The 27,990-nt window shown below is 68.9% G+C and overlaps 1 protein-coding gene across 6 annotated transcripts; it reads right to left on the bottom strand.

The window, feature by feature from the left end:
* Positions 1 to 36: 36 nt before the first annotated feature.
* On the bottom strand, positions 37 to 26,650 carry GPSM1 (G protein signaling modulator 1). Of its 6 annotated transcripts, none has more exons than XM_023243023.2 (14): positions 25,304 to 25,499; positions 18,149 to 18,370; positions 17,245 to 17,380; positions 16,510 to 16,652; positions 15,787 to 15,910; positions 15,477 to 15,592; positions 14,622 to 14,777; positions 14,184 to 14,292; positions 13,034 to 13,157; positions 7,955 to 8,025; positions 7,034 to 7,210; positions 2,353 to 2,509; positions 1,684 to 1,892; positions 37 to 655 (listed from the first exon to the last, which is right to left on the bottom strand). In XM_023243023.2, the coding sequence occupies exons 1-14, from the start codon at positions 25,366 to 25,368 to the stop codon at positions 449 to 451; spliced, it is 2,016 nt and encodes a 671-aa protein (XP_023098791.2). In that variant the 5' UTR covers positions 25,369 to 25,499; the 3' UTR covers positions 37 to 448. The 6 variants fall into 6 exon arrangements, 5 of the variants coding, with proteins under 5 accessions (XP_023098791.2, XP_044899195.1, XP_044899194.1 ...); XM_045043260.1 differs by lacking the exon at positions 25,304 to 25,499 and adding an exon at positions 20,571 to 22,408; XM_045043259.1 differs by lacking the exons at positions 37 to 655; positions 25,304 to 25,499 and adding exons at positions 674 to 1,193; positions 20,571 to 22,422.
* Between the last annotated feature and the right edge of the window lie 1,340 nt (positions 26,651 to 27,990).

Here is a 27,990-nt window from a genome sequence, read left to right as displayed (position 1 = left end):
GGGGGAGGGCTGGGCCTGGGGCAGGGGGAGGGCTGGGCCTGGGGCAGGGGGAGGGCTGGGCCTGGGGCAGGGGGAAGGCTGGCCTGGGGCAGGGAGAGAGCTAGACCTGGGGCAGGGGGAGGGCCGGGCCTGGGGCAGGGGGAAGGCCTGGCAGGCCTGTGGGAGGCCCATGTACCGCCCGGGGGCTGCTCTAGGACAGGAGCACGGCCACCCTCCAGGGCAGCCCTGACCTGAGCCTGCCACCCTGGGAGGGAGCCGACGTGAGGGCTGGGTGCCCAGCGTCTGCCACAGTGGAAAGGGCCAGAGGGCTCGGAGCCTGTGCTCAGCCGTGGCCTCCAGAGGAACGGGCTTCTGGGCAGGTGACCGTGAGCCCTCCGCCCCCCACCCCCCACCCCGGCCCCGAGTCCAGGAGCGGGGGTGGGGCCGGCCTGGCTGCAGTCACAAGGCCTTAGGTGGCGCCAGGCTGGCACTGCTGCCGGGGCTCGGGTCTCCCGCCGACCTCCTGCTCCGGGCTCCCGGCGAGGTCGACCCGCTGTTCGTCCATCCGCTTGGCCTGCACCCTCTGGATGAGGCTGAAGAAGTCCTCGTCAGGCATGGTGGGGCCTCGGGGCAGCACGTCGGGAGGCGGGCAGCGCTGGTCGTCGATCCTGGCGGACTGGGCAGACACAGACACGGGGGTTGGCCTCGGAGGGCCCCCCCTAGCAGCTGGGCCAGTGCTCGGCGGCCTCGGGCACCACTCCCAGGCGGGGGCCGCTGTCCAGCCGCCAGGCCGGCTCGGGAGGGCCTCCCTCCGTGCACCCGTACCATCAGCTCCGCGGGCACACCAGCAGCCCCGGCCCCGGGGGCGAGGGGCCTCCCCCCAGGCCGCCCAGGGGCAGAGGACCGAACGATGCCCGCCAGACACGGGGTGAGGGGGCCGCCGGGCGGCCTTCCCGTGCCGCTCCCAAGGCCCCCCGATGGTGGTGCGTTCAGGAGCCCCGCGGACAGGACCGGGGGCTCCCGGCGCCCGACGTGCGGAGGGGCTGGGGCTGGCGTGGGGCCGACGAGGCATTTGGGCTTCTCTGCAGGGTCTGGAGCAGAAAGGCCGGCAGCCGGTGCGGCCATCGGAGCCGGTGCGGCCGGGGGCTGGGGGCTCTCTGTAGGGCCGGCTTTGAGGCTCGTCGGACTCGCCCGGGGCCGCGCCTTGCTCGGCTCTGCGGAACGAACGGCACGTCCGGAGACTGCAGCGGCCCACACAGGCCACGCGGCTGCCCTTCCTGCAGCCGTTCCACGGGCTTCCTGACACCGTTGCCTGCCGTCTGGCCTTGCCCCAGCCGGGGCGGGTGGGGGGCAGCGGCAGGTGGCCGGACCCCACAGTGGTGAGAGCCCTCCCCGCTCGGGGCTGACACCTGGCCCGAGGCCACCACGTTGGGGACCCGGTGCTCCCCCCCAGCTAGAGCTCCTGTACTGTGAGGGGCGGCTGAGGACGTCCGGGGTGTCCTCTGGGGGGTGCCGGGAGGGGCCTCAGGTCTGAGCACTCACAGGCACTCAGTTCCCATCCGGCCCGAGACGGAAGGACCAGAGCCAGCTCCCGGCGGGAGGAGCCCCCGCCCAAGACGAGGGCAGAGGGGCGCCGGGCCACCTCGGGGCTGGGGTGGGGGCAGGCGGGCGAGCGCCCCCAACCTCCCCCGACCGCAGGCCCACCTGGCACTTGATGAGCATGTTGAAGAACTCGTCCCCAGGCTCCTGCGGGTCCCCGTCGGCACGCAGGTGTCCCAGGTTGTTGTGGGTGATGCGGAGCCCGGGCAAGCTGCCTACGCTGGCACGCTGGTCGTCCAGCCGGCGGCTCTGCGAGCTGGCGATCAGGTCGAAGAACTCTTCGGTCTGCGGGGAGGCTGTCAGCGAGGGCCGGGCTGTGGGGGACAAGGTGCAGGGAAGGGGACCCCGCGAGGCGGGTCAGGCTGGAGCCCAGCCCAGCCCACCACACTCCTAGGCACACGGGGCTCCCAGCGGTGGCTCCGCGGACCCCGGACCCCGGCTGCTCTCAGCTGCCTCTGCCATTTGCCCCACACCCGCTCTGGGGGCTTCTAGAAGGTGCCGGAGGAAAGCCTTGCTTCCCACGCCCGCTCCGAGACGGAGATGCCCTGACACGGTGTTCCGGAGGGCGGACATGATTACACACTTCCCGGGACGCAGCCTTGGGCGAGCGGGGGACGAGGAGCTCACGGTGACAGGGGGCACTTTTGCAGCTGGTGCGCCCACCCTTCGGGAGCAAGGGCTCAGGGGGGCACGACGGTGGAGGGAGGGAGCTGAGCCTGGCCCAGCCCCCCTCAAGGACAAGAGGAGCTCTCTGGGTGGGGGGGGGGCACTCACCGACCCTCTCCTCCAGGCTGGGGGCGGCGGTGGCCTCGGCGGCCCCGGGCTGACCCTCCTCCAGGGGACAGCGCTGGTCATCCATGCGGCTGCTCTGGAACTTGCTCAGCAGGTCAAAGAAGCACTCCTCGTCGGAGGACGGGGCCCGAGGGATGCTCTGGGGGGCAGGGGCAGTCAGCGCCGGCTCTGGCCCAGCCCCTCAGACCCCTGCACACCCCTGAGGGAGCCGCGCGGCCTGGGACAAGGTTGGGACCCTCACCCCACCTGCCCCGCCTCCGCCATCCTCCCAGACGTGACGTTGCCACCCACCCCCTACCTGCCCCAACGCGGTTCAGCAGCCGCCACCGCCCCCGGCCCCGCCCCTGGACACTATCACACACCGTGGCAGCCCCCGCAGTGAGCTCCCCTCTGCCCACGCCTCTGGGGCTCTGGCACCCAGCACAGCACTCCCCAGCGGCTGCTGAATGAACAAATGAAGGAGCGAGTGAGTGACGGGGCCCTCGGCAGGCAGGGAGCCTCACGGGCCATTTTGGGTATCACACTGGTCTGTACCAGGGTCCCGGCAGCAGTGACGGCGGACCCAGAGATGCCAGCGACATCAGGTCAGATCACCAAAGGCAAGGAGCCAGAGCTGGGGGAGGTGAGGCCTGCTGTGTTCCACCCTAGTCCCATCCCTTCTGGGGTTTGGGTCCTAGACCAGCGGACAGGCCCAGAGGATGCAGATGTGCGGGTGTTCAGGCTAAAGCACCCTCCGCGTACTGGCCAAGGTGACCAGGATCTGCTCTGGATGGCTGGGGCGGGGGGGGGGGGGGCAGAGTCTGGACATGCTGGGAGCACAGGGACTCTGGCAGGCACTGTCAGTGTTCAGCCTGGGTGGCAGGAGGGCTGACCCTGGGGCGACCTGCTAGGTCCAGGCGAGCCCCACCGATGGGACCAGGAAGGGGCAGTGAGAAGCAGGAGACCGGGCCACTGGGCCTGCCTGCATCCCAGTTGGCAGGGGGACCTTGGACAAGCCCCCTCCCACGCTGAGCCTCGGTCTACACATCCATAGGAGAGCAAGCTGGAGGCACCGGTCTCTTGTCCCCCCCAAGGGCAGGCGCCCCCACTAGCCTCCCCACGTCTGGTCCAGAGCCCCGAGTGCTGACTGACGGATGGGGTGGCTTCCGGAGATCACCTTGGCTGCAGACCGGTGCCTGCCCCACGTCCTCCCTGCCTCCAGTGTCCCCCGCCCAGCCCTGTCCTTCCCCCTCTCAGCTGGCTGGGGGCCCCTCAAAGCTGGGCTCATGGAGAGACCACACAGCAGAAATGTCACCTAGCAGGGCCTGGCTCGGTCCTCGAATTCCCGACGACCCCTCGCCAGCCCGCTGCAGACACTGAGGGAGGGGAGCTTGCACACCTCCAGCCAGGGGCAGCCCCAGGGACCCCACGAGCAGGCCCAGCCTGGGCTCCCAGGTTCAGAGCCGGGCTCAGGCTGCAGGGCCACAGGGGCAGGGAGGGACAGCGGAGCGGGTGGTTCTGTGCGTGAGACCTGCCAGCAGGTGGCAGCTCGGAGGACAGAGACCCCGGCCCGGGCTCTCAGGTCCCCCTCCCCGCCCCCCCAACCTCCTGTCCCAGCAAGGCAGGCCTAGAGCCAAGGCTGGGGGTGGTTCAAGATCCCCCCGACTCACGACTCTGCTCTGCTGTGCCCCGGCCTAAGACCCCACAGATCCCAGGGCACAAGGCACCGAGGGCTCAGGGGGCACCCCGGCCAGGGGGCTGCACTTGGTCAGGGCCTCCTGGGGGAACTGCAGGCAGGATGGCCAGGGCCCAGCATCAAGCTCCGCACTGGTGGGGACCGCACAGGTGCCTCCCCCGGGGAGGTCGCTTGGGGCCCCAGACTCAGCCAGGTGTGGGGGTAAGCACAGCACCACCCCACCACAGGGGACAGTCTCTGCTCCTGGCCCCCGACACTGGCATCTGGCCCCAGCTGGGGCCCCCCAGGTGGACTGTGGGCCGGGCGAACAGAGCCAGGCCCCTCCCGGGAAAGAGGTAGCCCTGGGACCCCTCTTCTCTAGACACATGGGCCCCCAGCACTCCTCCAACCCCCCGTGGGCTGACCTCGGGGCTCAGGGGCACCCCTGAAGTAGGGCGGTATCTGCCCAGAGGCTTCTCGGGGACCCCAGCAGCACAGCAGGGGGCTGGGCCGAGAGGGCCCTGTGGGGCCATCCAGAGACAACCCCACAGCAGAGCCATCCTGGGCCACCTGTGAAGGGCTGGCGCTCCCCTTGCTGGGGGGATTTGGGGCTGAGGCCGCAGGTGCACAGGGTGAGGCTCCAGACGGCAAGGAGGCCCCGCCCCCCTCGATTAGGACAGCACCCCGGGTCCTAACAGGACATGCCCCCACCTCTCCTCTGCCCCTGCCTCTGGCTCCTTCTGTCTCAGGGGGTCTCCGAGCCCCTCCTGCTGGAGTGCCAGCCCGGGTCTTGCAAACCCCCCGCGCCCCCCAGGCCCAGGGCTGCCCCCCTCCAGCCCCCCAACCTGCTGGCCGGGGTTCCTGAGGCCCCAGGCCCCGAGGGGCGGGGGAGGTGGCTGGACTGGTGCACCAGCCCAGGAGGAGAGCTCCGCTCTGCCCCCATCCTGCTTCCCACCGGCCCCTGTGCTCCCTGAGCCTCCCCCTGTAGGGGACCCCACACTCACGCTGGGCACGCAGCTCCCTCCAGCAGCAGCGACCGGGCGCTAAGCGCTGTCTACTGTGGGGTGCTCCACCATGCGGTGCCCTGCCGCCTCGCTGCCCCTGTTGGCTCAGCGCTTAAATAGGACCCGGGGGAGGGCCGTCCCGCCCCGGCCCCCCCACTGCACTCACTTGCTCCCGCGGCCGCGCACGAACACGCGCACGCACACACATGCACACGCATGCTCTACAAACACGGAGGGCTCCTGCTGGGGCCTACGGGAGGGGGGTGGTCATGCCAGAGGGGCGAGGAGGACGGAGCCTATCTGGAAAGCGGTCGCCCTGCTGACGGAGGGGCCGGCTTCCTTCCAAAGCCGAGTCAGCCCAGGAGAAGCCGCCTCGTTCTTCAGCCCTGACTCCCCAGGCTGCTGAGGGAGCCAGAGGGATGCTTTCCCAGGGGCAGGGGCAGGGGCCGGGCGGCCACCACAGCCCCCGCCACTGGCCACGGGATCCCCTCCCTACACTGGGAGGTCTGTGGAGTCTTGGCCTCTGGCCTGCCAGGGGCCCAGTGGGGGCCGGCCCTGGGGTGGGTGGGGAAGCTGGCTGGGGGCGAGGGCAGAAGGGGGAAAGGTGGAGCCCCCTGGGGCCCTCTCGGTCCCGCTCCTTTCTACAGGGAGCTCAGAGCCCCAGGAGGAGGGCCGGCCGCAGTTGTGCCTTCAGGGCAGGGGGAGGTCTGGGTCCAGGCCTCCAACTGGGGTCAGGCTTAGCGCCCATAAAAATTTCCTCCAAAGGCGCCCGCATTGCCCAAAGCCCTGCTGCCTTCTCAGAGGGGCTGAGCGGGGGTTCTAGGAGCTGACCTTGGAACCCCAGTTCCACCATTGCTAGCTGTGCGCCCTCGGGCTAACTTCTTTGCTGCCCCGTGCCTCAATTTCCCCTCTTATGGCTGTTGAGCCCTGGCTATTGTTTCTGTTTGGTAGACGCACCCCCCTGCCCCCCGCCAGCGGCAACGGGGACACGGCTAGGGCCAGGTTACCACGTGGAAAAGGCTGTCCTGTTCCAAAGCCCCCTGTGGCTCCCTGGTAGCTGGGGGTCCTCTCCTGCCAGGCCCTTTCTGGATGGACCCCAACCTTTGGGTCTAGTCCAGCCCTCGACCACACCCAGTCACACCTCCCAAGACCCCCAAGTCCCCATGCGCTGGTGGCAAGGCCCCTGCACCGCTCGGCTAGGGGTCCCCAAACGCACAGTGCGGGCAATAGCCCCACTGTCTGGGGCCTCCGTGGTGGCCCCGTCTCCTCACCTCTCACTCTACGGACACGGGCTGGCAGGTAGTGCTGGGGGTAGATGGGGTTGGCGGAGGCCCCCCAGGCTCGTGGGAAAGATGGGTGCAAAGCAGCCATCAGGGGGCTAAGAATACCAGCGCGGCGCCCACGCCCCTCAAAGGCTGGGAAGGTGCTGATTAAGCCCTCAGAGGCAATTATTTTTAGATCGAGTCCCAGATATTTGGACGCAGGCGTTCTGCACATGGGGAGGGGGGATGGTCCAGGCTGACCACTGAACCTGGACTCACTGGGCACGTAGGTTTGCAGCCTGTACCTCCCAGACCCTGACCCGCTTCCAGCAGCCCAGACAGGCCAGCCCAGCCTCCTGGACACAGTGGGACACCTGCCAGGCAGCAGGAGGCCCCCTTCCCTCTGTCCCCCATCTGTCTGACCACCCGCCCGTCCATCCCTCACCCAACCGTCCCCCCAGGCCCCGTCCATCCGTCCACCCCTGTGTGCTGCACACCCAGGACAGGGCTGCTCCCCGCAAGCCCGCCCTCCGGAGCCCCATCCACAAGGCCTCCTGTCCTCAGTGGCCGGGGCCTTGCGGAGGCCGGACGCAACTGGCAGAACGCTGTCTGTGCTAAGTGTCCTGCACCGTCCATAGGTGCCATGTCCGCCAGGCCCCGAGGCAGCACAGGGCCGTGGCCTCTGACCCCGGGGGCGGCCCAGGTCGGCCGCTCGGGAGGGCACCCGAAGAGACGTCACCTACCGTGCGAGGCACCTGCACCCGGACGTCCGCGCTGTCCAGCGGGGAGTGGCCGCCCTCGCGGGGCCTCTCAGCGGTCTCCAGCCCCTCCTGGTACTTCCTGCTCCTCATGGGGAGAGGGAGCATGTCCCTGCCCGGCCCCCGCCACTCCCCCAGCTGGTGGCTGTCTCCATTCTGCTCCTGGGGAGAGGGAGGAGGCCAGGCATCGGTGGGGGCTGCAGCAATCCCCAACCAGTGCTCCCATCCCAGGACCCTGAGCGGGGGCTGGCGGGTACAGTGGCCTTGTCTCTGACACACCCAGGCCCTGAGGTGCCTCAGGGAGGAGGAAGAGGGCCTGAGGCCCGGAGGCTAGGAGGCTGACCCCACACTGAGCAGCCCTGAGCCTTGTCCCGCCACAGACCGCCCCAGGGGCACCCGCAACAAAGCCCAGCACGCGCCTGAGGAACCAGAGCTCACTCCCCCAGGGCTACACAGCACCCACCTCCGACAGGTACAGAGTGGGCCCAGAGCCCCCCCCTGCCCAGCTTCTGACTGGTCTCCTCTGCCTGTAACAGCTCTGCTTCCCTCGGGGCAGAGTCTCGGCCGACAGGGAGCAGGAGGGCACGGGGAACAGCTGGGACACTGGGGACTGTGGCCGGGTGGGGGCTTGGGGGCCTGCAGGTTGCGAGGACCGTGGCTTGTCCCCCAGGGGGGCATGGCTGGCGGGCCCCTGGGCTGAGTGAGAGGAAGTGGGGCCTCGTGGGGGCCTCTCTGGGGGCGGATGGCTGCTCCAGGGTCTCGGGCTGCAGAGAGGGCGCTTGCCCCCCACGGCGGGGACGGGGGACAGACGGGAGCTGCGCTGGGAGGCGGCCGTTCAGCACCCATCACACCTGCCTCGTCAGCCCGCTGCCCACGCCCCGGCCGCCCACCCTGAGCCCCACTCACCCGTTCCAGGGGGAGCCTCAGCAGGCCCCAGGTCTCTGCACTCAGCCTCTGTGTCCTCTTGGGCCTGGCACCTGGAAGACAGGGGGCCCAGTCAGCCTGGCACTGACCCTCGGCCAAGAGGCGGGCCGGCCCAGGCCAGGGCCCTCCGGAGGGCCTGCACCCTGGGGCCCGCAGATGAACCGCCAACGTCACCGTCTCCACGGAAGCAAACGCAGTATCTGCACGACCTCGCACGCCCCACCCGGCAAGCAGCCGAGCGTGGAGATGGGCTGACCCTGTAGGGGCCTGGCAGGGGGTCTGGCTGTGCTGCCCCCGTGCCCGCCCTTAAGGGACTCCGTTCACCCCCCACCCTGCACGCACATGGGCAGCCCAGATCCTCCCAGGAGCTGAGCGCCCCTCTACCTGCAGACACGTGCTGGGCACCAACCGGGTGCCCCAGGGGCCCTTGTCCAAGCGTGGGGCCGCATGAAGCAAGAAGGCACTGTGGGTAGAGCGAGCAAGGCAGATGCCCCAGGAGTCATGTCTGGGCAGCACTGGACCCGGGAGCCATTACCCTCCCTCAAGCTCAGTACCCCCGTCAGACTGAGCCTGCAGGCATGCTGCAGGCACCACACAGGGAGCCCGTGGGAAGCGTCTTATGGCGCCTGGCATGTTGTGGACACCCACAGTCCACGTCGCGGTGAAGCCTTGCCCTCTGGCTACCCCAGCACTGAGCTCACTGGTGATGCCGTGCCACGGACAGCACGGGACACGTGCCCCACCAGCGGCAGCGAGGCCAGGCAGGGAGCCCTCAGCTCGGCCCCCGACCCCACCTCGGGCCCCGGCTCTGAGCCCACACCCACTGCCCAAGACACGGTCCCCAGAGAGGGGCCGTCCAGGAGGTCAGGCATTCAGACCAGCCCGAACCAAATGCCCAGGGAGTCCTAGGAACGGAGGAGATGGTGTGGGCGGCTGGCCTCCAGGCTCTGAGGGAGCTACGCCCTGTTCTCTACCCTCCAGAGGCCGGATAGAAAAGCAGAGATCTTGGAGGAGGGGCTTCTGTGGCTGCTGTCCAGGGAGGGGACAGCAGGCAGCCGCGTGGGTCGAGGACTTGGGGCTGCCTGCCGCCCCTCCCGCCCCCCCCCAGCAGGGCCCCATCCCCCCAACTTTGGCCACGTGGTCAGCACCGGGTCTGCCTCTGCCCCCTGAGAACGGCCCCTGGCCACCGGGCCTTGCCCAGGTGTGCAGCCGGAGTCTGACCCCGTGTTGTGAGGCCCAAGGAGATGGGGCAGGGTCCCCACTGCCCATCCCTCCCCGGATCACACAAGCAGCTCTGAAGGAACAATGTGATCATTCCAACACCAAACTGTCTGGGGGCATCGCCTGGCCCGGGGAGTGATGGGGGGACAGCCGAGCGGTCCTGTGTATGGCCCTGTACTCACCACAGCCAGCGAAAACCCGGCCCCTTTCTCGGCCGCCCCCTGACACCCGGGGGTCTGACTCGCCTTCCCCACTTTGTCTGCTGGGGCCCGCCTGGCTGGACCGTCAGGCCCAGGCCGTGGCGGAGGCTGAAATGTTCCTCTGAGACACAGCTTGTGTCCGGCTCCAGGGCGGGTCCCCTCATGGCCCTCAGGGCCCGGCTAAATGCACCCTCTGTGCGGGCTGCGCGCACTGGGGCATTCAGGCCAGAGCCACGCTGGCGGGCTTCCCGCTCCACCCACCCCAGAGGGGAAGGTCTGGAAACTTCCCTGAGCACCACCCCACTCCCGCCTGAGTCTGACCAGAATCATTTCTGTCCCCACCAGGCTGGCCAGGCCCCATCCCGCCCCTCCTGCATGCAGCCGGCCTGCTTAGACGCACAACTCAGCTTCTAGCTGCTGGGCTGTGTCCCTCCAACTCCTTCCTGCCTTCAGTCTCAACTTCCAAAATCCTGGCAGGTCCTCCTTCAACACAGATCCAGAATCCGACCCCTCCTCACCTTGCCGGGACCTGAGTGTCACGTCCCTCACCTGCCTCTCTGCTCTCTTTGTCCCTTATACATGCTGGGGCCCCGGGGATGCCCATAGGGCCTGGGTGAGATCTTCCTCTGCTCACCCTGCAGGGCCCCTGGCATGGGGAGGGGCTTGCACGGGGCAGAGGTTCTCCTGCTCCCTGCTGCTCCTCTTAGCCAGCCTTACCCAGGCCTCAGGGCCTTTGCATGGCTGTCCTCCGTTCAGCCTCACTCCCTTCTCCCCTTTCAGCCTTTGCTCAGAAGTCACTACTATGGGGCAAACGTTTGTGTCCCCCAAATTCCACACTGAAGACCCCACCCCCAACGCGATGACATCAGCGAGCGGGGTCTTGGGGGTGATTAGGGTTAGCTGAGGTCATGAGGGGGGCTCCGGGGATGGGGCTGGTGCCCTTATGAGAAGACACTGGGGAGCTCCCTCCAGCCCCACACCACCCCTGCACCCGGGAAGAGGGCCGTCACCGGGACGGCCGTGCGGGCACCCTGCTCCCGGACCCGCAGCCTCCAGAGCCGCAGGAAGTGGACATTCATCTTTGCAAGCCGCCTGGTGCGTGGTGTTCTGTTCCTCCGCCGAGCTGAGGGCGACAGCGGCCTCCACGCGGCCCACGCGGCACGCCCACCCGGCCGCTAGGCTTTTTTCCTCCCCAAGCGCTTGCTCATTCCCAGGCACGCCTTGTTTTTTTGTTTATCGCTGTTTGCCACATACTGGTCGTTTCTGGCTACCTTTGCCGGTTACGCTCCCCGGTGTGTCCCAAGCCTGGCTTCAACGGGGCTTGGCACACCAGGGGACCTGGGAGGCCTGACCCAGTCAGGCAGCAGTGTCAGGACTCGTCCTGGGGCCTCTGCTGGGATGGGGGCTGCAGGGCTGCTGAGGTCAACCTGTAAATTGGGTCCCCCAGCTGCATAAAGGGCCCTTGTTTTATCGGGAAAGAAAACTCCTTGGGTCCCGGCCTCCAGGACCAGCCGCGGTCCCCGCCCACCGCGGTCCCCGCCCACCGCGGTCCCCGCCCACCGCGGTCCCCGCCCACCGCGGTCCCCGCCCACCGCGGTCCCCGCCCACCGCGGTCCCCGCCCACCGCGGTCCCCGCCCACCGGCCCCAGGCTTCTTCCCTCCCAGAAGCAGCCTGAGGCATCTTCCCTGGGCTCCAGGTCGCAGGCTGGGTCAACACCCTTCCCTGGCGCTCACCTGGTCCCCCCTTCATCCGCCCCCCCGACCCCCCCACCCCCACCCCCACCCCCACCCCGCCAAACGGCCAGGCTCGACACACGCCAGTGCAGCATCTCTGCCCCGAGGGGCAGTTTCCAGGCCAGTGCCCACGTTCAGTGTGCACTGGACAAATGAGTGGGTGAGTAATGCCACCCCCGCAGGAGACTCCTGGGGCGCTCCGTCCACAAGGCCCCGGCCCCGCCGGGCTCACCTGAGTGGGGGGGGGGGGGCTCCTCCACGGCCGCCCAGACTCAGCAGCCGCATCCCCGGGCCTGGGGCCCCCACACCTGCCTCCGTGGCCCGGAGCAGGCTGCTCTGGAGAAGGGCCTCTGCCTGGCCTCGGCCGGTGGCCCAGCGCTGGCAGCCTGGCAGGGAGGGGGCTTCCGGGGGCCCCGGCTGGGAAGGGTCTGGGCACAGGGCAGAGCAGCAGGGCTGGCGTGGGAAGGACAGAAGCTGCCTTGTTCCCGGCACAGCCCAGGCCTCCACCCGTGATGCGCCCCCCTTTCCTCAGCTCGGAGAAGAGGGAAATTGCCGGAGAACCTGGAGCTGGCCACAGCCCCGGGGAGCCTTTCCAGAAGCCCTCGGGGCCGGGCCCTGCCCCCACCCACTGCTGGGTGTCGCAGAGGGCGGCCTCACAGGGCCAGGGGCTCCAAACAGAGTTGCCCACCCTCAGAAAACCCCCGCCCAAAGGGAGCCACCGTCTTGTACATCCTGGGGCAGGGTGGGGGGCAGAGGGGGGCCCTCCCCCATCCCATCCCCTGCAGCCACATCACCCCAAAACAAGGGTGGCTGGGGGTCCCAGAAACCTTCGCACCCTCCCTTCCGTCTCAGCCCCTGAGGCGGGGTGGGGACACGTGCCTCCCCTTGCCCAGGACAGGCATCCTTAGAAACCCTGGAGCCTCTCCACCGCGGCCAGGTGCCACTTCCCGGGGCCTCATTCTCTGCAGGCCTGATGGGCTCCAGGTTGGGGCAGGTGGGTACCCCTAGGGAACACAGCCACGAGGGGGTTGGGGCCAGACTCCCCGCAGGCTGGGGTCGGTGCAGGCAGGGAGGGGGCAGCTAGTGCCCTGTGCAGAGCCCCACACCCGCCTGCAGCCACGGGGGAAGCCAGCTCGGCGTGGCCCCCCCAGCCCCCTATTTACCCATTTGCTCTGCAAGGAACATCCCGCCCTGCGTGCCTAGCAATGTTCACCCACATGGGGCCACAGGCAGACCGGGACTGAGATCAACATAGCTGCCTTGGCTGGTCCGGGGGCTCACCTGAGTAGCGCCCCACCCGGAGGGAGGCTCTACATCTCTGGCTGACTCAGCCTCCCCCTCTGGCCCCCGGGCCCAGCTCTGAGCCCGAGGTTGGGGGGGTCCTCAGCCCTTAAGGGGATGGAGCACGGAGAGAGGAGCAGTGAGTGCCCCTCCCTCCTCCTCCTAGCCAGGGGATCAACCTGGGGGGCTCAGAGTGACTTCAGGCCCTCGCTGGCCCAGAGACCGTGAAGCACCAGCCCGAAGGCCTCCCGTTCAGGACACACCTTCACCCACACCGTCCCTGCCCCCGAACACCCCTTTCCACCCCGTGCTTCCCAATCTCGGATTCCTAACCTGACCTGGGGAAACAGGGCCCCTCATCTGTGCCCCGAGCACCCTGGACACCCGGTCACCCCCCGCGCCCCCGGGAGCTCCAGAGCAGGGCGGAGAAGTGGTGCGGACAGACACCCCCAGCGACGGGGGCTTGCCACCCTCGCTGGGCAGTTCTGTCACAAGGGCTCCTGTGGGCAGAGGCCACCTCCCCATAGACCTGCACCGGGAAGCCCAGCACCGTCCCGAGGCCCAAGCCTTGAGCTCTCGGGGCGGCCCTCCCGCCACACCACTGCCCACCCAGCCCGGGACTCACCTTGGGCCTCGTAGCCGGCCAGGTCGGGCTTCTCCGTGGCCGCGGGGCTGCTCAGCCGGCCCAGCACCAGCTGCAACTGTGCCACGTTCATGCGGGCCGTGAGCTCCCCATTTCGGTCCCCGATCTGTAGCCAAGCAGGGCCAGGTTGGGGGGCAGGTGGGCTGGGGGACTCCTATAGACAATCATGAGCCCTGCGCCTCCCAGGGAACCAGGCCTCCCTGTGCCCCAGGGGCGCCCCTCACACCCCAGAATGCTGGGGGCGCCGCGTGAGGCCCTCCTTCCGGAGTGCCCTCCCGAGGACAGGTGGTCTGGTCCAGACTCCAGCTTTCTCGGCCCCTTGGAGCCTCACGTGCACCCCTCAGGCACCCCCAGCTCAGAGCAGAGGCTCAGCAGGGGCCGAGAAGTGCAGAGAAGTGAGGTGGGCCCAGGCCGGGCCTCGAGTGGAGCTCTGGGGCCGCTGGCGTGCCCCCACCCGTGCTCAGGGGGCTGTGGGGCCGGCCCTGCTGATGGCCCTGGTTGGCAGGGGGTGGGGGACTCTCCTGGCCCGAGCTTCCCTGCTCCTCCCCACCGCCTGGGCTCCAGTGGGTCTCACCCACAACAGACACGGGGCCATGATGGGTCTGGGCAGGTGCTGGGCATGTGCTGGAGGGAGGTGGCCGTGCCGCTGGGGCCAAGGAAAAGGATGGGGCGGAGGTAAGAGGGCCAACCGGAAACCAGGGAGCCGGAGGTCACCCGTGATGCCCTGTGGCACCCGGCCGTGGACCACCCTGACCGCAGTAGGAGGGTCCTGCGTGCGGACAGGCTCTCAAAGACCCTGTCTACCGTCCCCAAGGTGTCCAGCTGGAAGGTTCCAGGGGAAGAGCCCCAAGGGCAGCCTGCGGTAGGTCATGCCCACCTTGCCCTGCCCACAGGGAACGCCAACACTTCAGGTGGAAAGCAGGCCACCGCTCCCCTCCCCCCACCCCTGGCTACACCAGATAAGCTGCCATCAGGCGTCTGCAGACAGGGGGTGGCGGGCCCCCCCCCCCCAGTGCACATCGGCACCCTGGAAAGGACGGAGGAGCAGGCTGGGCGAGAGGCGCCCTGCCTGGTCCAAAGGGAGCTGAGCAGCACCGGGGGAGTCTCCAGCAGGGGGGCAGGCCTGGCTTACCTCCTGGGAGATCTCCAGGTGCTTCTTGGCGAAGGTCAGGGCCTGTGCCGGGCTCCCCATGGACACGTAGGCATTCCCCAAGCTCCAGCACGCCCGGCCCTCTCCCACTCTGCCAGGGAAGGAAACCGAGTCCACTTCTGCAGCCCCCAGGCCGTCAGGCCGGTCCTGACGGGAGCGCAGCAGGCCCGGCCTGAAGTGCCCGCCTCGGCCTCCCTCGCCCCCTAGTGGCCGGCGAGGCTCTCACCCCTGCGGCTCCCTCCACCCTTGGGTGCGGGGCAGTCCCTCGGGTCATTAATCTTTCAATTCGGGTGAAAATCACAAAGCGCAAATCTAACGGATTAAGCGCGCCTCGGCGCGTGGCACTGTGCGTGCTTCCAACCCACGGCCACCGCCCACGATCCGCTTCCGAAACACCGCCCGCCCCCACCGCGCGCGCACCTGTCGGCCAGCTCCTGGGCGATGAGCAGGTGCCGAAGGTGGTACTCGGCCGAGCGCTCGTAGTCCTGCAGCAGAGTGTAGGTGTTGCCCAGGCTGTAGCAGGCCTGTGCCTCCACCGCCTGGTCCTTGAGCTGCCGGGACAGCTGCAGCGTCTTCCTGCGAGAGGGGGAGGCTCAGCCCCAGCAAGGAGGGCTCCGGGAGCCCTCTCTGGGGACGCGGCGCTGCTCACAGCCCCCAGCCGAGGGGTGGACGGAGGGCGCGGGGGGCAGCGGTCCGCCAGCCCCGGGATCCCACCGGGGTGTCTCTGGAGCCCCGTCATTGCTGGACCCGCACTGGCCAGTCACCTCCCACCCCAGGCTCCGGACGCACGGGACCTGGTGCTGACGACCCGGCCTGTGCCCGGTGGTCACCACTCTGCTCCTCAAGCCAGGAGGCGGCTGGCAGAGCATCCTCCCAGGAGCCCGTGTGATCTCCACCCTCTGGGTCCACACACGGAGGATTACACCCGCACTCCAGAGGTATCGTGGGGCGCAAACACAGCTCTGGGGTTCCCCCAGTAACTGGCACTGGGAGGCCCTCAGCCGCGGTTAGCTGTGTCCCTGGCACAGAGCGGCTTCTGCCCGCACTTACCGAGTGAAGGGCACCATAGTCCTTCCTGTCCCCGGCAGCCCCAGGACCCCGGCTTTGTCAGTCTGCCCTTCCAGGCTGTGGCCCAGAACCCCCCCGTCTGGCCCCTGGAGAGGCTGGGAGGTCAGACCCACCTCCCGACCTTGGGCTGGTGTCCAGGGGCCCCCTCCCACGAGCTGGGCGGGTGGGGTTGGGCAGGGGTGGGGGCGGGCGGGCAGGCCTGCCTACTTGTAGTACTCGGCGGCCACGTCAAAGCGCCCCAGGAAGATGTGGGCGTTCCCCAGGTTGCTGTACGCCCTCCTCTCGGCCGCCTTGTCTCCAAATTCCTTAGCAATGGCCAGGCGCTGGGGACACAGACCCGAGGCCCGGGTGGTCACGGAGCAGCCCCGGGACCCGATGTGGATGGCGGGGGTGGCCTCCCCGCCCAGCGTGGCCAGCCCGAAGTGTGCACGTCTGGCAAGAGCAGCCTGGGACCCTGAGCCAAGCCCAGACGAAGCGAGGCAGCTGGCCCCCCACCCCCGCCCCGCAGGGGACTCACCTCCTTGTGGAAGGTCGTGGCCTCCACGAAGCTCCCCAGCAGGTAGTGTGTGTTGCCCAGGTTGCCATACGCCCTGCCCTGGGCCGCCCGGTCGCCCAGCTCCTTCACGAGGGACAGGTTCCTCCTGGGGGTTGCATCTGTCTGAGCCGTGGCCCTCTTGGTGCGAGGGAAGCAGGGGCTCATGACCCACCCGCCCGGCCAGAGGGGATGAGCAGGCAGCCTCCGCTCAGCTCCTGCTGGGAGCGTGCCCCAGAAAGAGGGCAGCTTGGGGCTCTAGAAGAGTGGCTCTAGGGAGCCACTAGAAGAGGGTGCTGTCTGAGCTCCGAGGCTCAGGTCAGGGGCTCCCCGGCCCCAGACTTTGGTTTTCGGGTGTAGCCCCTGTCCTCCTGCGCCAGCGTCCTCCCCAGCACAGAGGCTCAGCCCAACATCCCCGCCCTATTTCCAGCCAAACGTTTTCTAAATGCCACGTGTGGCTTTTGCTCGGCCTTTTCCCTGCCTCTCCACGCTGCTGTGCGTGACTTATGTGCGGGAAGCCGAGGAGGCCTGAGGGTGGGTGGGGCTGGGGAAGGAGAGCCGGCCTGGCTGTCACCATGCGGGGGTCCGCAGAGAGGTGATGGGGCCGGATATGGGTGCTCCGTGCCTGGGGTCCCGCGCCCACCGCAGCGGCTCGGGAAGTGCTACGGCCAGACCCTGGCCCGTGGTGCCTCCGCCTGCCCCACTCACTCATAGAACTCGGAGGCTCTGCGCAGTGGCTCCCGGACATGGGGCGGCAGGTGCCCAGGGTCCTGTGCGGCGTTCCATGAGAGCTGCTTGCCCTTGGCGTGGTACACGTTGCCGATGTTGTACAATGCCCTGGCCTCCCCGACCTGAAGGTGGCACCGAGGTTGGCCCTCTGCAGACCTGGCCCCCGAGGAACCCCCTGGCCCCGGACCACTGTGCCTGCAGTCCCCCAAAGGCAAGGACTTGGAGGGGGGCCGTCATCAGGTGCAGATGTGGGAGTAGGGCCGGGACCCCAAGAAGGGGTGAGGCGTGTTTGCACGTGGTCGCCACCCTCTGGGCACGGGGCAAGCGAACACTGCCTCCTGGTGGATGGGCCTGGAACCTGCTCCCTTGTCATCTACACCATCAGGGCCACCAGGTCCCTCTCGGAAGCCCGGGGGAAGGAAGGCGCACTTGGCCCACACGCCTTGAGCTATGACCTGGGGCTGGCCATCTTGTTTCCCTGCCCGGGGTCACGGGGGGGGGGGGGAGGGGTCACAGAGTAGGTCAAGGGTCCGGCACCGGACGGGGCCCACAGCTGTTCTACCCCGGCTGCCGCGCCACCCTGTGTCCCTCTGGAACCGGAAGGAGGGACAAGGGGTGCTGGCGGGTCTGGGGGAGCTCACATGGAAGACGGGGGGCCAGGCCTCAGCCCTGCAGGTGGGGGCTCGGCAGGCAGCCTGGGAGCGGCCGACCTACCTTGTCCCCCTGCTCCCGGGCGACGTCCAGGTGCCGCTGGCAGCACACAATGGCCTCGTCAAAGCGGCCGAGCACCTTGAGTGTGTTGCCCAGGTTCCCGCTGGCCTTGGCTTCCCCCATGCGGTCGCCGATGGTCCTGGAGGGCAGGAGGCAGTGAGGAGCCAGACTGAGGGCCGGCCAGGACCCCGAGCCCAGCAAGGAGCCCGGGCAGGGGCGGGCGAGGCCTGGCAGGACCAACCCGGGGGCGACTGGGGGCGATGCCGGGCAGGGGTCTCGCCGATGGCAGGCGAGGTCCCTTCGGGCAGCCCCAGGCAGGCAGCCCAGCTGGGGATCGCTTCTCTGCTGGGCCCAGCCTGTGGCCATCGGGGCTCAGAGAGGTGCCCCGATGGAGACCAGGAGAGTTGGGGGGGCCTGACACTGGGAGTAACTTTCGACACACCCGCCGGGTGCTGAGGACACCGCGTGCGGCTCACTGGCCAGGGAGGGGCCCGTGGGCAGGGCTGGTGGGAACGCTGAGAAGCTCCGCTCCCATCCGGGATTGGGGGGGTCCGGCTGCCGACGGGTGGGGAACAAGCAAGGAAGGGTGTTCAGGGACAAGAGCAGCTCGGGGAAGGTCTGGAGGCCAGAGGGGAGTGGAGACGCTCAGAAACACAAGTGGTCGCACCCCCCCCCCCCAGTCCCAGGGACAGGCACCCACGTGAGGATATACTTGGGACACCCATGTGCACACACATGCACACACGCACGCCTCCCCTGAAACACAGCCCCTGGGGGCACTTGCCAGGCACCGCCCCGCCCCCTCCCCCTCTCCCAGGTCGCGGGCGCCCTCGGGTTCCCTGGACCCCGAGCTCCCGGCACTGCCTGTGCTGTGACGGCCCCTCCCCGAGGCGGGCCGCGTGCTCACCGGGCCAGCAGCAGGTCGTGCCTGTGGTACTCCAGCGCCCGGGAGTACTCCTTCAGGTAGAAGTAGGCATTGCCCAGCTGGCTGTAGATGGCGCTGAGAGTCTTCAGGTCCTCGGTGCCCACCTGCACCGCTGCCTCAAAGAAGGCCGCGCCCGCCTTGAAGTCCCCGGCCTTGCAGAGACGCTCGCCCTCCAGGGCCAGCTCCAGGCACGAGGTCTCCATCCTGGGCAGAGAGAAGGAGTCACAGCCTGCTCCTCACGCAGTCACGAAAGGGGCCCCGTGCTCCCCCGTCATCACTGGGACCACGGGGCCCTCGGGTGAGGCCACGCCTGTGCGCACAGACGTCGACGTCTCGGGAGAAATGCCCAGAAGCACGTGCAGGGTCCAACAGCGTGCCCGTCGCCAGGCTGACACCTGTGCGGCTCACCCGTGCCCGAACCTCACTGCACGCCCCTCACGACCAGGGCTCAGGGGCCCCCGGGCAAACGCATGAGCCCGTGACTACGGCCAGACCCTCAGCCCACTGCGGCCAAGCTCCAAACACAGCCTCCCCTCAAGGCTCAGCCGCCCGGGGCGAGGGGCCTCCCTCTGCCCCCGCTCCGGGACCTGGTGCCGCGTCAGTCCTCCAGAGTAGCCACGGTGGCCCGCGACAGCCCTCGATCCTCACCAAGGACAATCAAGGCTCAGAGAGGTTCAGGACACCAGTCAAAGCCACATGGGCAGGACCTGACCCTAGCCCCTCCCCCGTCCCACATCCTCTGCCGTCACCTCTCCGGGGTCACGGCTCCGTCTGAGCTGTGGGTCAGCCCGCCCCCAGAGCCGAGAAGCGTTCAGCTACTGGCCACAGCTGCCCGACGAGACAGCCGCTCCCCCACGCCCAGGGTGCTACTGTGGGAGGGCATGACAGGACCGTGTGCCAGGGTAGACCCAATCCCTGGGACACTGCTCCAGACTCCTGCCCGTGAACCCAGCCCAAGTCCATGGGCCCAGGGCCCCACACCACCGCCAACGCCTTGACCAGAGGCCGGGCCAGCCCTTCATGCCTCCACCTTCCGGCGGGGGCTACAGAGAAGCTGTCCCTTACCCTTGGGCTCTGCCAGCCCATGGGGTGGGGCCGGGGACCCCCAGCTGCTACCCCGGGCTCTGTTCACTGGGGCCCCATGGCCCTTGGGCCCTGGGCGAGCTGCCCTCAGGACATGGCTGTCAGGGGAGCCTCGTGTCTGGGGGTCACTCGATCAGGCTGGCCCTGGTTCCGGCCCTCCCTGCTAGGGGGCCCGGGGTAGGACACTTCATCACTCAGAACCTCGGCCTCCTCCTCTGGCCTGTCGTGGCTGGTCCTGTGAGTTCCACGCTCAAGGCCTGACCCGCTGCCTGCCCTAGGGCGGGAGAGCGGTCAGCGGAGGACACAGCACACAGATACCATGGGGGCGGGGGAGCGGGGCCCCAAGCTGGAGGGGGTCCCCGGCAGGTGGTGGGAGGAGCCCAGTGACCATACACGCACATACACGCAGCCCTGGAAAAGTGGGAGATGTGTTCTGCGTGGCCGAGGGCCAACCCAGATCACCGGAGTCCGTGGAAAGCCCACGGGTAAGGGAAAGCGCCCACGGCAAAATAGCGCACGCACCCCCGGGCACTCGCCCTCTCTCTGCGTTGCTAGAGTCCGCGGTGATCAGCTGTTTTGGGGGACAACACGCAGGGCCCCTCGACCGATCCACGAGCTTTGTCTACGGCACTGCTTCTCAGCCGCCCTAACCAAACATGCCTTTGATGCAAAGTCCCCACCTTGCCCAGCCTCGACCCCCCCCCACGCCGGGGCCACGCCTCCGGGGGAGAGTGGGCCCCGGGACCCCAGCAGCGCCCTGCCGCCCCCAGATTCAGGCAGAGCCTGTGTGGCCTGTCAGAGAGCGGGGTGCCGGAAGCTCGGGCCTCCTACCCACGACGCCCCGGGAAGGGCTGCCGGGAGCCTACCAGCCGCCCCCTCCCAGGGCCAGGGCCGCGCACCGCGCTGTCTGATGCCGGGAACGGACCTCTCCACCTGGGTGACTTGGGAGGACCCGGGGCTTGAGTGTGAGACGTTGGTCTCAGAGCCGAACACGCCCTGCTGGCTCTGACAGATAGGACGTGGGGAGTGGCCTCCCCACCCTGTTGTCCCTGCCTAGCTAGAGACGGGCATCGCCACCACCGCGAAGGAGGTTTCTGGTGCGCGAAGGGCCTGGAGATGGGGGTACACTGATGAGGTGTCCAGCGTGGCCATCCCGAATCACAGATTGGTGGGGGGTCTGACCCGGGCCCCGGTAACGTGAGGAGGCCCCCTGGAGAGACACTGGCCGGCGTCCAGGGCTGGAAGCCCCCGCCCCCTCCACTGACCCCAAGAACCTCCCACCGCACCTTGACCCCCGGGCCGCCCCCCCGGCCCCCTGCACCTCTTCCTCTGCAGGTGACGACGCATCTTCTCCACATACAGCCATAGCTCCAGGCCCACGGGCAGCAGCAGGGGACGGGGGCGGGGGGCACCGTATACCACTTTGCACACGGCCTTCTCTGCCAAGCTCAGGGCCACGGGCTGGCCCTCCGCGGGGGCGGCCGGCATCGCGGGGCGCCAGGCCTCCCGCCTGGCCGGCCAACTCCCACCCCGCCTTGGCCGTTGGTCCTGGGGACGCGCCGGCCTCGTGGTTCCCCTGTCTCCCCCCACCCCAGAGTGGTGGGCTAAAGGCTCTGGCGTCCCAGGCTCCAGGAGACCCCAGGTCCTTGGGCAGGCCATCCGGGGCCTCCCGGGGGCTGAGACGGATCAAGGGATCAGGGCGGCTCAGAGCCAGGGATCAGCATCGTCAGCAAGGAGGGCAGGGCCTGGGGTGGGCAGGCGGGCGGGGACGAGACTCTCGTCGCCTGACCACTCGTCCAGCTCCGCAACGGGCTTTGGGGTGGCAGAGGGCTCCAAGGCCATGCCGCTCTAGCCCCTGGGAAGAGGACGGGGCACAGCTCCAGGGTCAGAGGGAACTGGAGAGCCAGGATGGGCCCTGCTCCCCAAAGCCACCCGGAGTCGAGGAGACGGAGGAACCCGAGAACCAGAGGAGGGTGGGGGGCCCGCCCGGTGTAGGGTCTCAAGGCCAGCCTCAGCCTGTGGGCCCTGCAGGCCCTGCCGACTCTGGCAGGTGGGGTCTTGGAAGGGGCTGGGCAGGTGAATATGGAGGTGGGATATCCCGGCTACCTGCCCGCACACAGGAGCGTCCAGACCGGGCACCCTCCTCCCTGCCCTGAGGCTTCTGCCAACGCCACCCGTCCACACATGAGGACAGCTCAGCCGAGGGGCACAGGGCAGGGCCCGGATCACCTCCTCCTTACCCAGCTCCTATTAACAAACTGGACCCCCAAGCCCCACACCCTCAGAACCACCCCGGGGCCCTATTCCACCTGAACGCACGCCACCCTGTCTTGTCTCCCCTGAGGCCTGCCCAGCCCGGCCAGGTGCACCTCCCTGCTCATCGAAGAAGACTCCAGAGCCTTTGTCCCCCAACACCACCTGCCAAGCCAAGGGCCACTGAGAGCCCCACCCTCAGGGGCTCTGGGAGGGGCCGGCTGGAGTCCTCAGGGCCCCGGGGCCTTGGTCTCAGCTCCCCACCAGCCTCACCGCCCCGACCCTGGGAAGGGCAGCGCTCCCACCTGGGAATAGATGCCTCATGGTCAACCTGTAATCTTCCAGCCCCCAAGGAGGTCAGACCCACACCTCTGGGACCAGGCCGTGGGGGTCCTGCCCACCCAGATGGGGCCACAGCCCCCTGCACAGACCCACTCGGATGCGGTGGCTGCCCTTCCTTGCAGGGCCGACCAGGCCAACTCTCCCAGTGGCCAGACCACAGTGGCCGGGAGGCGGGATACTGTCTGCCAAGCTCCCGCCGCCTGCCCACAGGCTTACCGGTTAATAAAATGGTATCGACTCCCCAGGGGCCAGTCTTACTGTTCCAGCCACCGCATCATGACCACACCCCTCAGCCTCGCCTGGGCATCCGAGACAGCATCCCAGGAGAAGCCATCAGCCCAGCCACACCCGGACCAAACTGCCCTGCTCTCCATCAGGGCTCCCGTCCCCGCCTATGTGCCCCACAGACTCTGTGGGGTCCTCCGGGGCTGACCACCACGGCCGGTCTGCAAGCCAGGCCCCCGGCTCCCGCTACATATGACTAACTGGGGGCTGTGTCCCCTTAGCTCCACTCGCTGCTAAACATAGTCACCGTCCTTCTTCCCTAGAGATGTCACCCACAGGCTGGGCCACTGGGCAGATGCCCCAGGGCCCCTGCCCACCCCCTCCCGTTGCCCCCAAAGCAAAACCACACTGACTCCCTTTCACGTGGGGATTTTGGGACAGCGCGGGGCAGGCAGCGCGGTGGGAACAGGAATTGCGGGTGGAGGGGCACCTAGCTCGGGAAAGCACCTGAGGTTGTGTTCCGAGGAAACCATGGGGCCAGGCCATTATTCCCCAGAGGCCCTGCCGGGGCCAGTGCCCGGGCGCACCCGTGGAAGGAGCCCATGGGGACGGGTGGGCAGCAGGGCGGAGCACCCTGGGTGCCCGACCCACTCCTGAGGATGCCCCTGTCCGGGTGCCTCATGCCTGGGGCACACCTCTAGCGGGTCACCCCACAGTGGGGGTGCTCACCGCCTGCTCTGCCCTTCCCAGTTCCTGGGACCCTCAGCTGCTGGTCTGAAAGGGACAGGGAGAGGGCCACCCATAGCTTCCCCATTTTCAGGGGCCTCTCAGCCACCAGCCCTCCCCCCATCCCTCCCCGAGGCCCTTTCCCCCCAAACCCCTCTCCAGGCACGAGGGCCCAGGTGCGGTAGACCAGGGTTGAGCGTTATCTGCCCCAGCCTCCTCTGCCTCCCTGACCAGCTCCCCTCCCGGGGCCCCGTGTGGGGACGTGCTGGGCCCGCAGGCACACTCACGCTCAGGCCCTCTCAGTGTGCGTCCCAAGCCCACGTTCCCCCAGACCCCCACTTTATAAGAACTGAACTCTTGTCACCGGGAGGAAAAGGGAAGCCACTGGGGGTGGGCTGGGCCTGGCCTGGAGGTCCCCCCAATCACCGTCTGCCGAGCGCCCAAAGCTGTCACGGGGCACCCACGCGCTGGGTGCCACAGGGGGGCTTCCCCGGCCCGAATCAAGGAGGTAGACAACCTTCTGCCCGCCCCAAGGTGCCGCCGTCAGTCTGTCCCCTCCAGCTAGCAGCCCCCACCTGTCAGAGGCCCCCACACACGGCTCCCCAACTCCCACCCTTCCTGCCAGCCTCTGAAAGCCCGCTCCGAGCACGAACAGCCCTGCCCACACCTGGCCGCGGCTGCACAGACTCCCCAAGGGCCTCCTCGCGGGCGCTGCGGGAGCGCCGGTGGCTGTGCACCCCAAATCTGTGCTGGGCTTGCCCGCTGGAGCTCAACGCAGGTCTCGGCCTGCCAGGATGCCAGGCTGGGCTCGGGGCCTCCCCCAGCATCCCCTCTGAGCTCGGTCCCTGCCGCGCTCCCCTGGGCCAGGGTCCTGTCCGGCATGTCCCCGCCGGGCCCCAGCACCAGCCCGCACCCCAGACTCCCAACGAGGCTGCAGACGCGGACGCGCCCCATGAGGACCCCACGCTCGGCAGTGCAGGGGCCCCGGGGCTAAAGCTCCCCGCTCCACACGCGCGTGCACTCACACACGCAGACACACACATACGCACGCTGGGAGCTGCCGAACCAACTCGGGCCGTCCCCACGGGGGTGCTACGGGGGGGATCCCCCGGGTCAGGCCTCCAGCGGCAGCTGCCAGCAAACCCACCCGCACACCCCTCCCCCTGCGCGGGGCCCAGGAGCCGGGTCGGGGGCCCAGCACTCAATCCTGGGACCACACAATGGGGGCTGTGTCTCTGACCAGTGGCACAGAGACCGAGGTGGGAGGAGCCGCAAGGCCCCCTACCCACCACCGGGGCCTCGTTCTATACGTGGGGGGGTGGCACCCAACAGAGGCTTGCTGCTGATTCGCTGCCCGGCCGGGGCTGGACGATCCTCTCGGGCAAGGCTAGGCCCCTTGAAGGCCCGGCAGCTGGGGACGCTGCCAGGTCCCGGGGATGACGCTGTCCGGCCAAGTCGGGGACCTGTCGGGCCCCCTGGAGGCAGCCGGGCCTGCCTCTGGGGGTCGCGGTCAATGAGTGGCCCCTGCCCGGCACCCGTGCCGACTGCTCTCCTGGCCACCTGCACTCACTGGCAGAGTCCATTCCCCTCGGAGGACCCTGTGCCCACCCGGGCCGGGCACATGGCATCACGTGTGGATCACCCTCGACAGGCCCGGAGTCACCCAGCAGGCACGCAAGGCAGGTGGGCAGGGCCACCCTGTCATCCCTGACGAGAGCGTGAAGCACGGAGCACAGGGCGCTGGCATCATCCGCGAATCTGCCCAGAGGAAGGTGCCTTTTCAGGCGGGCACACGCCCACCCGGCTGGCTGGCTCCGCAGCCCGGGTTCGGGCCTGCCATCCATGAACGCAGACTCGCGCCGGGTCCTCGGGGAACAGGGCCCCACCCAAGACAAAGCCTGGTCCCTCCAGCCACGCTGCCTCCCAGCCAGCCCCGGGCAGAGGGGAGGTGGTGCCAGGCTTGCGAGGCAAGCTCCACACACCTGCTGTGCCAGGAGGCCCAGCTGTCGGGAGAGCACAGCTGGTGAAGGGGGAGCTCTCCCAGCCCGGCCCGGGGCCGTGGGGGCGGGGGTCCAGCAAGCTGCAGCCCAGCTCAGCCCAACACCCTGACCACCCGCTAATCCTGGACTCAGATGGGCGCAGCCTGGGCTCCCCCCTACCCCCCCCCACGCCCTCCCTTACCCCGTGGTGCCCCCTTCCCCCTCCCCACGAGCACTCGCCACGGGGTGGGGGGGCGCCCCCTACCTCTGCCTCCCCTCCCCCACCCAGGGTGCCCCCCAACCCCGTACCCCCTCCTTCCTTGCACCCCCACCCCGGGCGCCCCCCATCCCAGCACCCCTTCCTTCTCCCCGGCCCCGCGCCTCCACGACCGCCAGCCCGCAGGGAGGGCGCGTCCCCGCCACGTCGCGCGCCCGCCGCAGCCTTTGTTCCGGGCCTCCCGCCTCCGGCCGCCCGTCCCCGCCCGTCCCGCCGGTCCCTGCACGTCAGGACCCCGCCGGCCCAGCCTACCTGGAGTAGAGGCGCCGGGCCGGGCCGGGCAGCTCGTCGGCGGAGGGCGGGGCCGGGCCGGCCATGGGGCCGGGGTCGCCGAGGGCCGGGGCCGCACACCCCGCGCTCGCGCCGCCCTGCGCCTGTCCCCTGCGCGCGGTCCGCCGCCCACCGTCCACCGTCAGTCCGTCCGTCGGTCAGTCCGCCCGCCCGCGGGAGGCGCCGAGGAAGTGATGCGCGCGGGGCGCCGCCCCTCCCGCCGTGGCCGTGATGTCACCGCCGCCCGCGCGCGGGGAGGGGGGCGCCGACGACGGAGCCGCGGGTCCCTCCCTCCTGCGCTCTCGGGGCCGGGGTGGGGGCGGGGCCTCCGAGCGCGCGTCCCCCAGCGCCGCCCCCCCCCCAGGGGGCACGCGGGGCAAGGGCCTGGCGCTGGCCGGGCTGCTGGGCCCCGGGTTCTCGCCGGACCTGCGAGGCGCCTGGGTGGCAGTGGCCCCGCTGGCCCCCCTATCCCCGCGACAGGGGCTGTTAGAGGCCTCCCTCCCTTTGTCTGGCAAATGGCCAGCCCCCCTTGGTGGTCCCCTGCCGTCCCCACCCCCTTCTCTGAACTGGCAGTGGGGTGCCCACCATGGGGGATGACTCCCTACTCTAGAGACACCTGGCCAGCCGAGGACTGACCTGTGCCCCAGGGGAATTCCCTGGTCTGGGAGGAGTGAACAGCCAGGAGAGCCGCACTTACCAGGACCCGGGAGCCCCCGAGCCTGCTTTGCTCAGCCCTGAAACCCTGGGTCACCATGTCACCCTCCCAACCTTGTGAAATCCAAGGACTCTGAAAACGGAAGCTCACTGTGCCCACACTCCCCACCCCCCCCATCGTGGCCCCGACCACCTCCTCCCCTGTGAGTTCCTAGGAGCCCTGGTAGATGAGACCTGTGGTGTGGCCTCTTCGCCACCCACCCTGGGCTCTGTGCCTCCTTGGGCCTTCTCCCAGGGCCGAGGTGCCTGTCCGGCTCGTCAGCACCGGGCCCACAGCAGGCCCTCCCGTGGATCTCACCTGCCTCTGTCCTGCTGGCCTCAATCCCAGCCCTGCTGGTGCCTCCAGAAGACTCCAAACCTGGGAAAAGTCACTGTGCCCACGGGACAGGGACAAGTCTGGGAGCAGGAAGTGGACTACTGTCCTCAGGAGCCCGGCCGCCCCTCCTGGGAGAGCTGCCCTAACTAAGGTCAGGGAAATGCCAGGGCCTTCTCGCTGGCCCCTCTGCAGAACTGCAGCCCACAGGGCCGCTGGCTTCAGGCAAAGGCAAATGGCAACAAAAATAAACACAAGATAAAACAGAGCCTGTTGGCCCCGGGCTAGTTTGTTTTTCCTGCGGAAGAGAGGCAGCGGGAACGAGAACCATCTGTGCCCAGAGCGCTGGCGGCCTGGCAGCTCATCCTACTTGCCCTCCCCCGTGACCACAGGAGCTGGGCAAGGCCTTGCTGCCTGCTTCGTGGGTGCTGCTGGCTGGGCCGGGCGGGGGGCGGGGCTACCACGCTCCTCCAGGCCCGCCTCCTTGGGGTGCCCCCTGAGCTGGCATCTGTAAGGGCAGGGGCCGCCTTGGGCCCCACCTCTGCCAGGCCTGAGCTCAACATCCCCGTGAGGCCACTGCCGCTAGCCCCTATGGTCCCCGGGGCTGCGGCCAGGGACCCGGTGCCGAGAAAGCCCTCACAGGGATATTGACGTGAATGGGCGGAACAGGGGAGCGCCGTAGCGTCACCACAGGGAAAGCGTCTCGTTTTCCTTCCTTGAAGCAGGGGGACCAGGGAGCCAGGGTCCCTGGGCTAGAAGAGTCTCAGCTTTATATGAGAACTTCTCCGGGGGAGCTGGAGCCCTCTGGGGTGCTGTGCAGTGAGCCGGCCAGGCCCCTGCCTCCGGGTTACCCGCCATAAGGTGCTCTCCCGCTCTGAGCCTCGGTTCGGCCACCCGTGAATAGGGGTCCCTGGTCCGTCCTGCAGGGGGCGCGAAGGGTCATGGGATCCTGACGGTGCTGGTCACCATTCCCGGCGCACAGCAGGAGCTTGTGGAACGCCAGCGTTGGGACCACGCTGCCTGTCCAATCGTGCCCTGATGACGGTCCTGGGTCCTGGCTGGCACCAGGCGACAGGCCCAACACGCGTTGCCCACGTGGCCCCCCACCTGCGGGGAATGAGTGCATCACTGGTCCCCGGAGGGCAGGGGGCTCCTGGGCTACGGGTCTGGGCAGGAGGAGCTCCTGGAGGGCACCACCCGTCCCTCACCACCGGCCACACACCTGCCTCGCTCTGGCCCGAGTCCCCTGTGCGCACCGTCCCCAGCTCTGCCTCCCTCTTCCCGGCCTCCCCGGGGGCAGCCCCTCGTTACGTTCTGCCTTGTAACCACCTCCCCACTCGGTGAGGCCTGGTGCACCAGCGGGACAGAGTGCTCCCATGGGGGGCCGTAGGCACCCCCCCCCCCATCCCTTTGGGTCCCATTCCCAAAGGAGCGTTAGAGGGAGAAAAACGCTTTCCCGTCGGGACACATCCTCGGAGGGAATACAGAAGGCAGAGGAGCAGTGACGCCGGCTGGTCCTGGAGGCACCGCCGCTCGAGAGCCCACACCCAGGATTTGGTGTCGGCACGCCCGGGGCCCTGCCCTCGCCAGTAGCCAACAGTGCCGCCTCCACCCGAGGCGCCTGCCACGCGCCTGCCCTTCA

Source organism: Felis catus, chromosome D4 (assembly GCF_018350175.1).
Source record: "Felis catus isolate Fca126 chromosome D4, F.catus_Fca126_mat1.0, whole genome shotgun sequence".
In the NCBI taxonomy this organism is placed as follows: domain Eukaryota; kingdom Metazoa; phylum Chordata; class Mammalia; order Carnivora; family Felidae; genus Felis; species Felis catus.
This window is presented reverse-complemented; position numbering and strand designations above follow the sequence as displayed.

Coding starts and splice junctions, on each gene's coding strand:
- GPSM1 (XM_045043259.1), bottom strand. CDS start 20,908: ATGGCCTGCCCAAGGACCTGGGGTCTCCTGGAGCCTGGGACGCCAGAG. Junction 16,653..17,244: donor CCCGGGAGCAGGGGGACAAG/GTAGGTCGGCCG, acceptor TGCCACCTTCAG/GTCGGGGAGGCCAGGGCATT. Junction 1,194..1,683: donor ACATGCTCATCAAGTGCCAG/GTGGGCCTGCGG, acceptor TTCGTTCCGCAG/AGCCGAGCAAGGCGCGGCCC.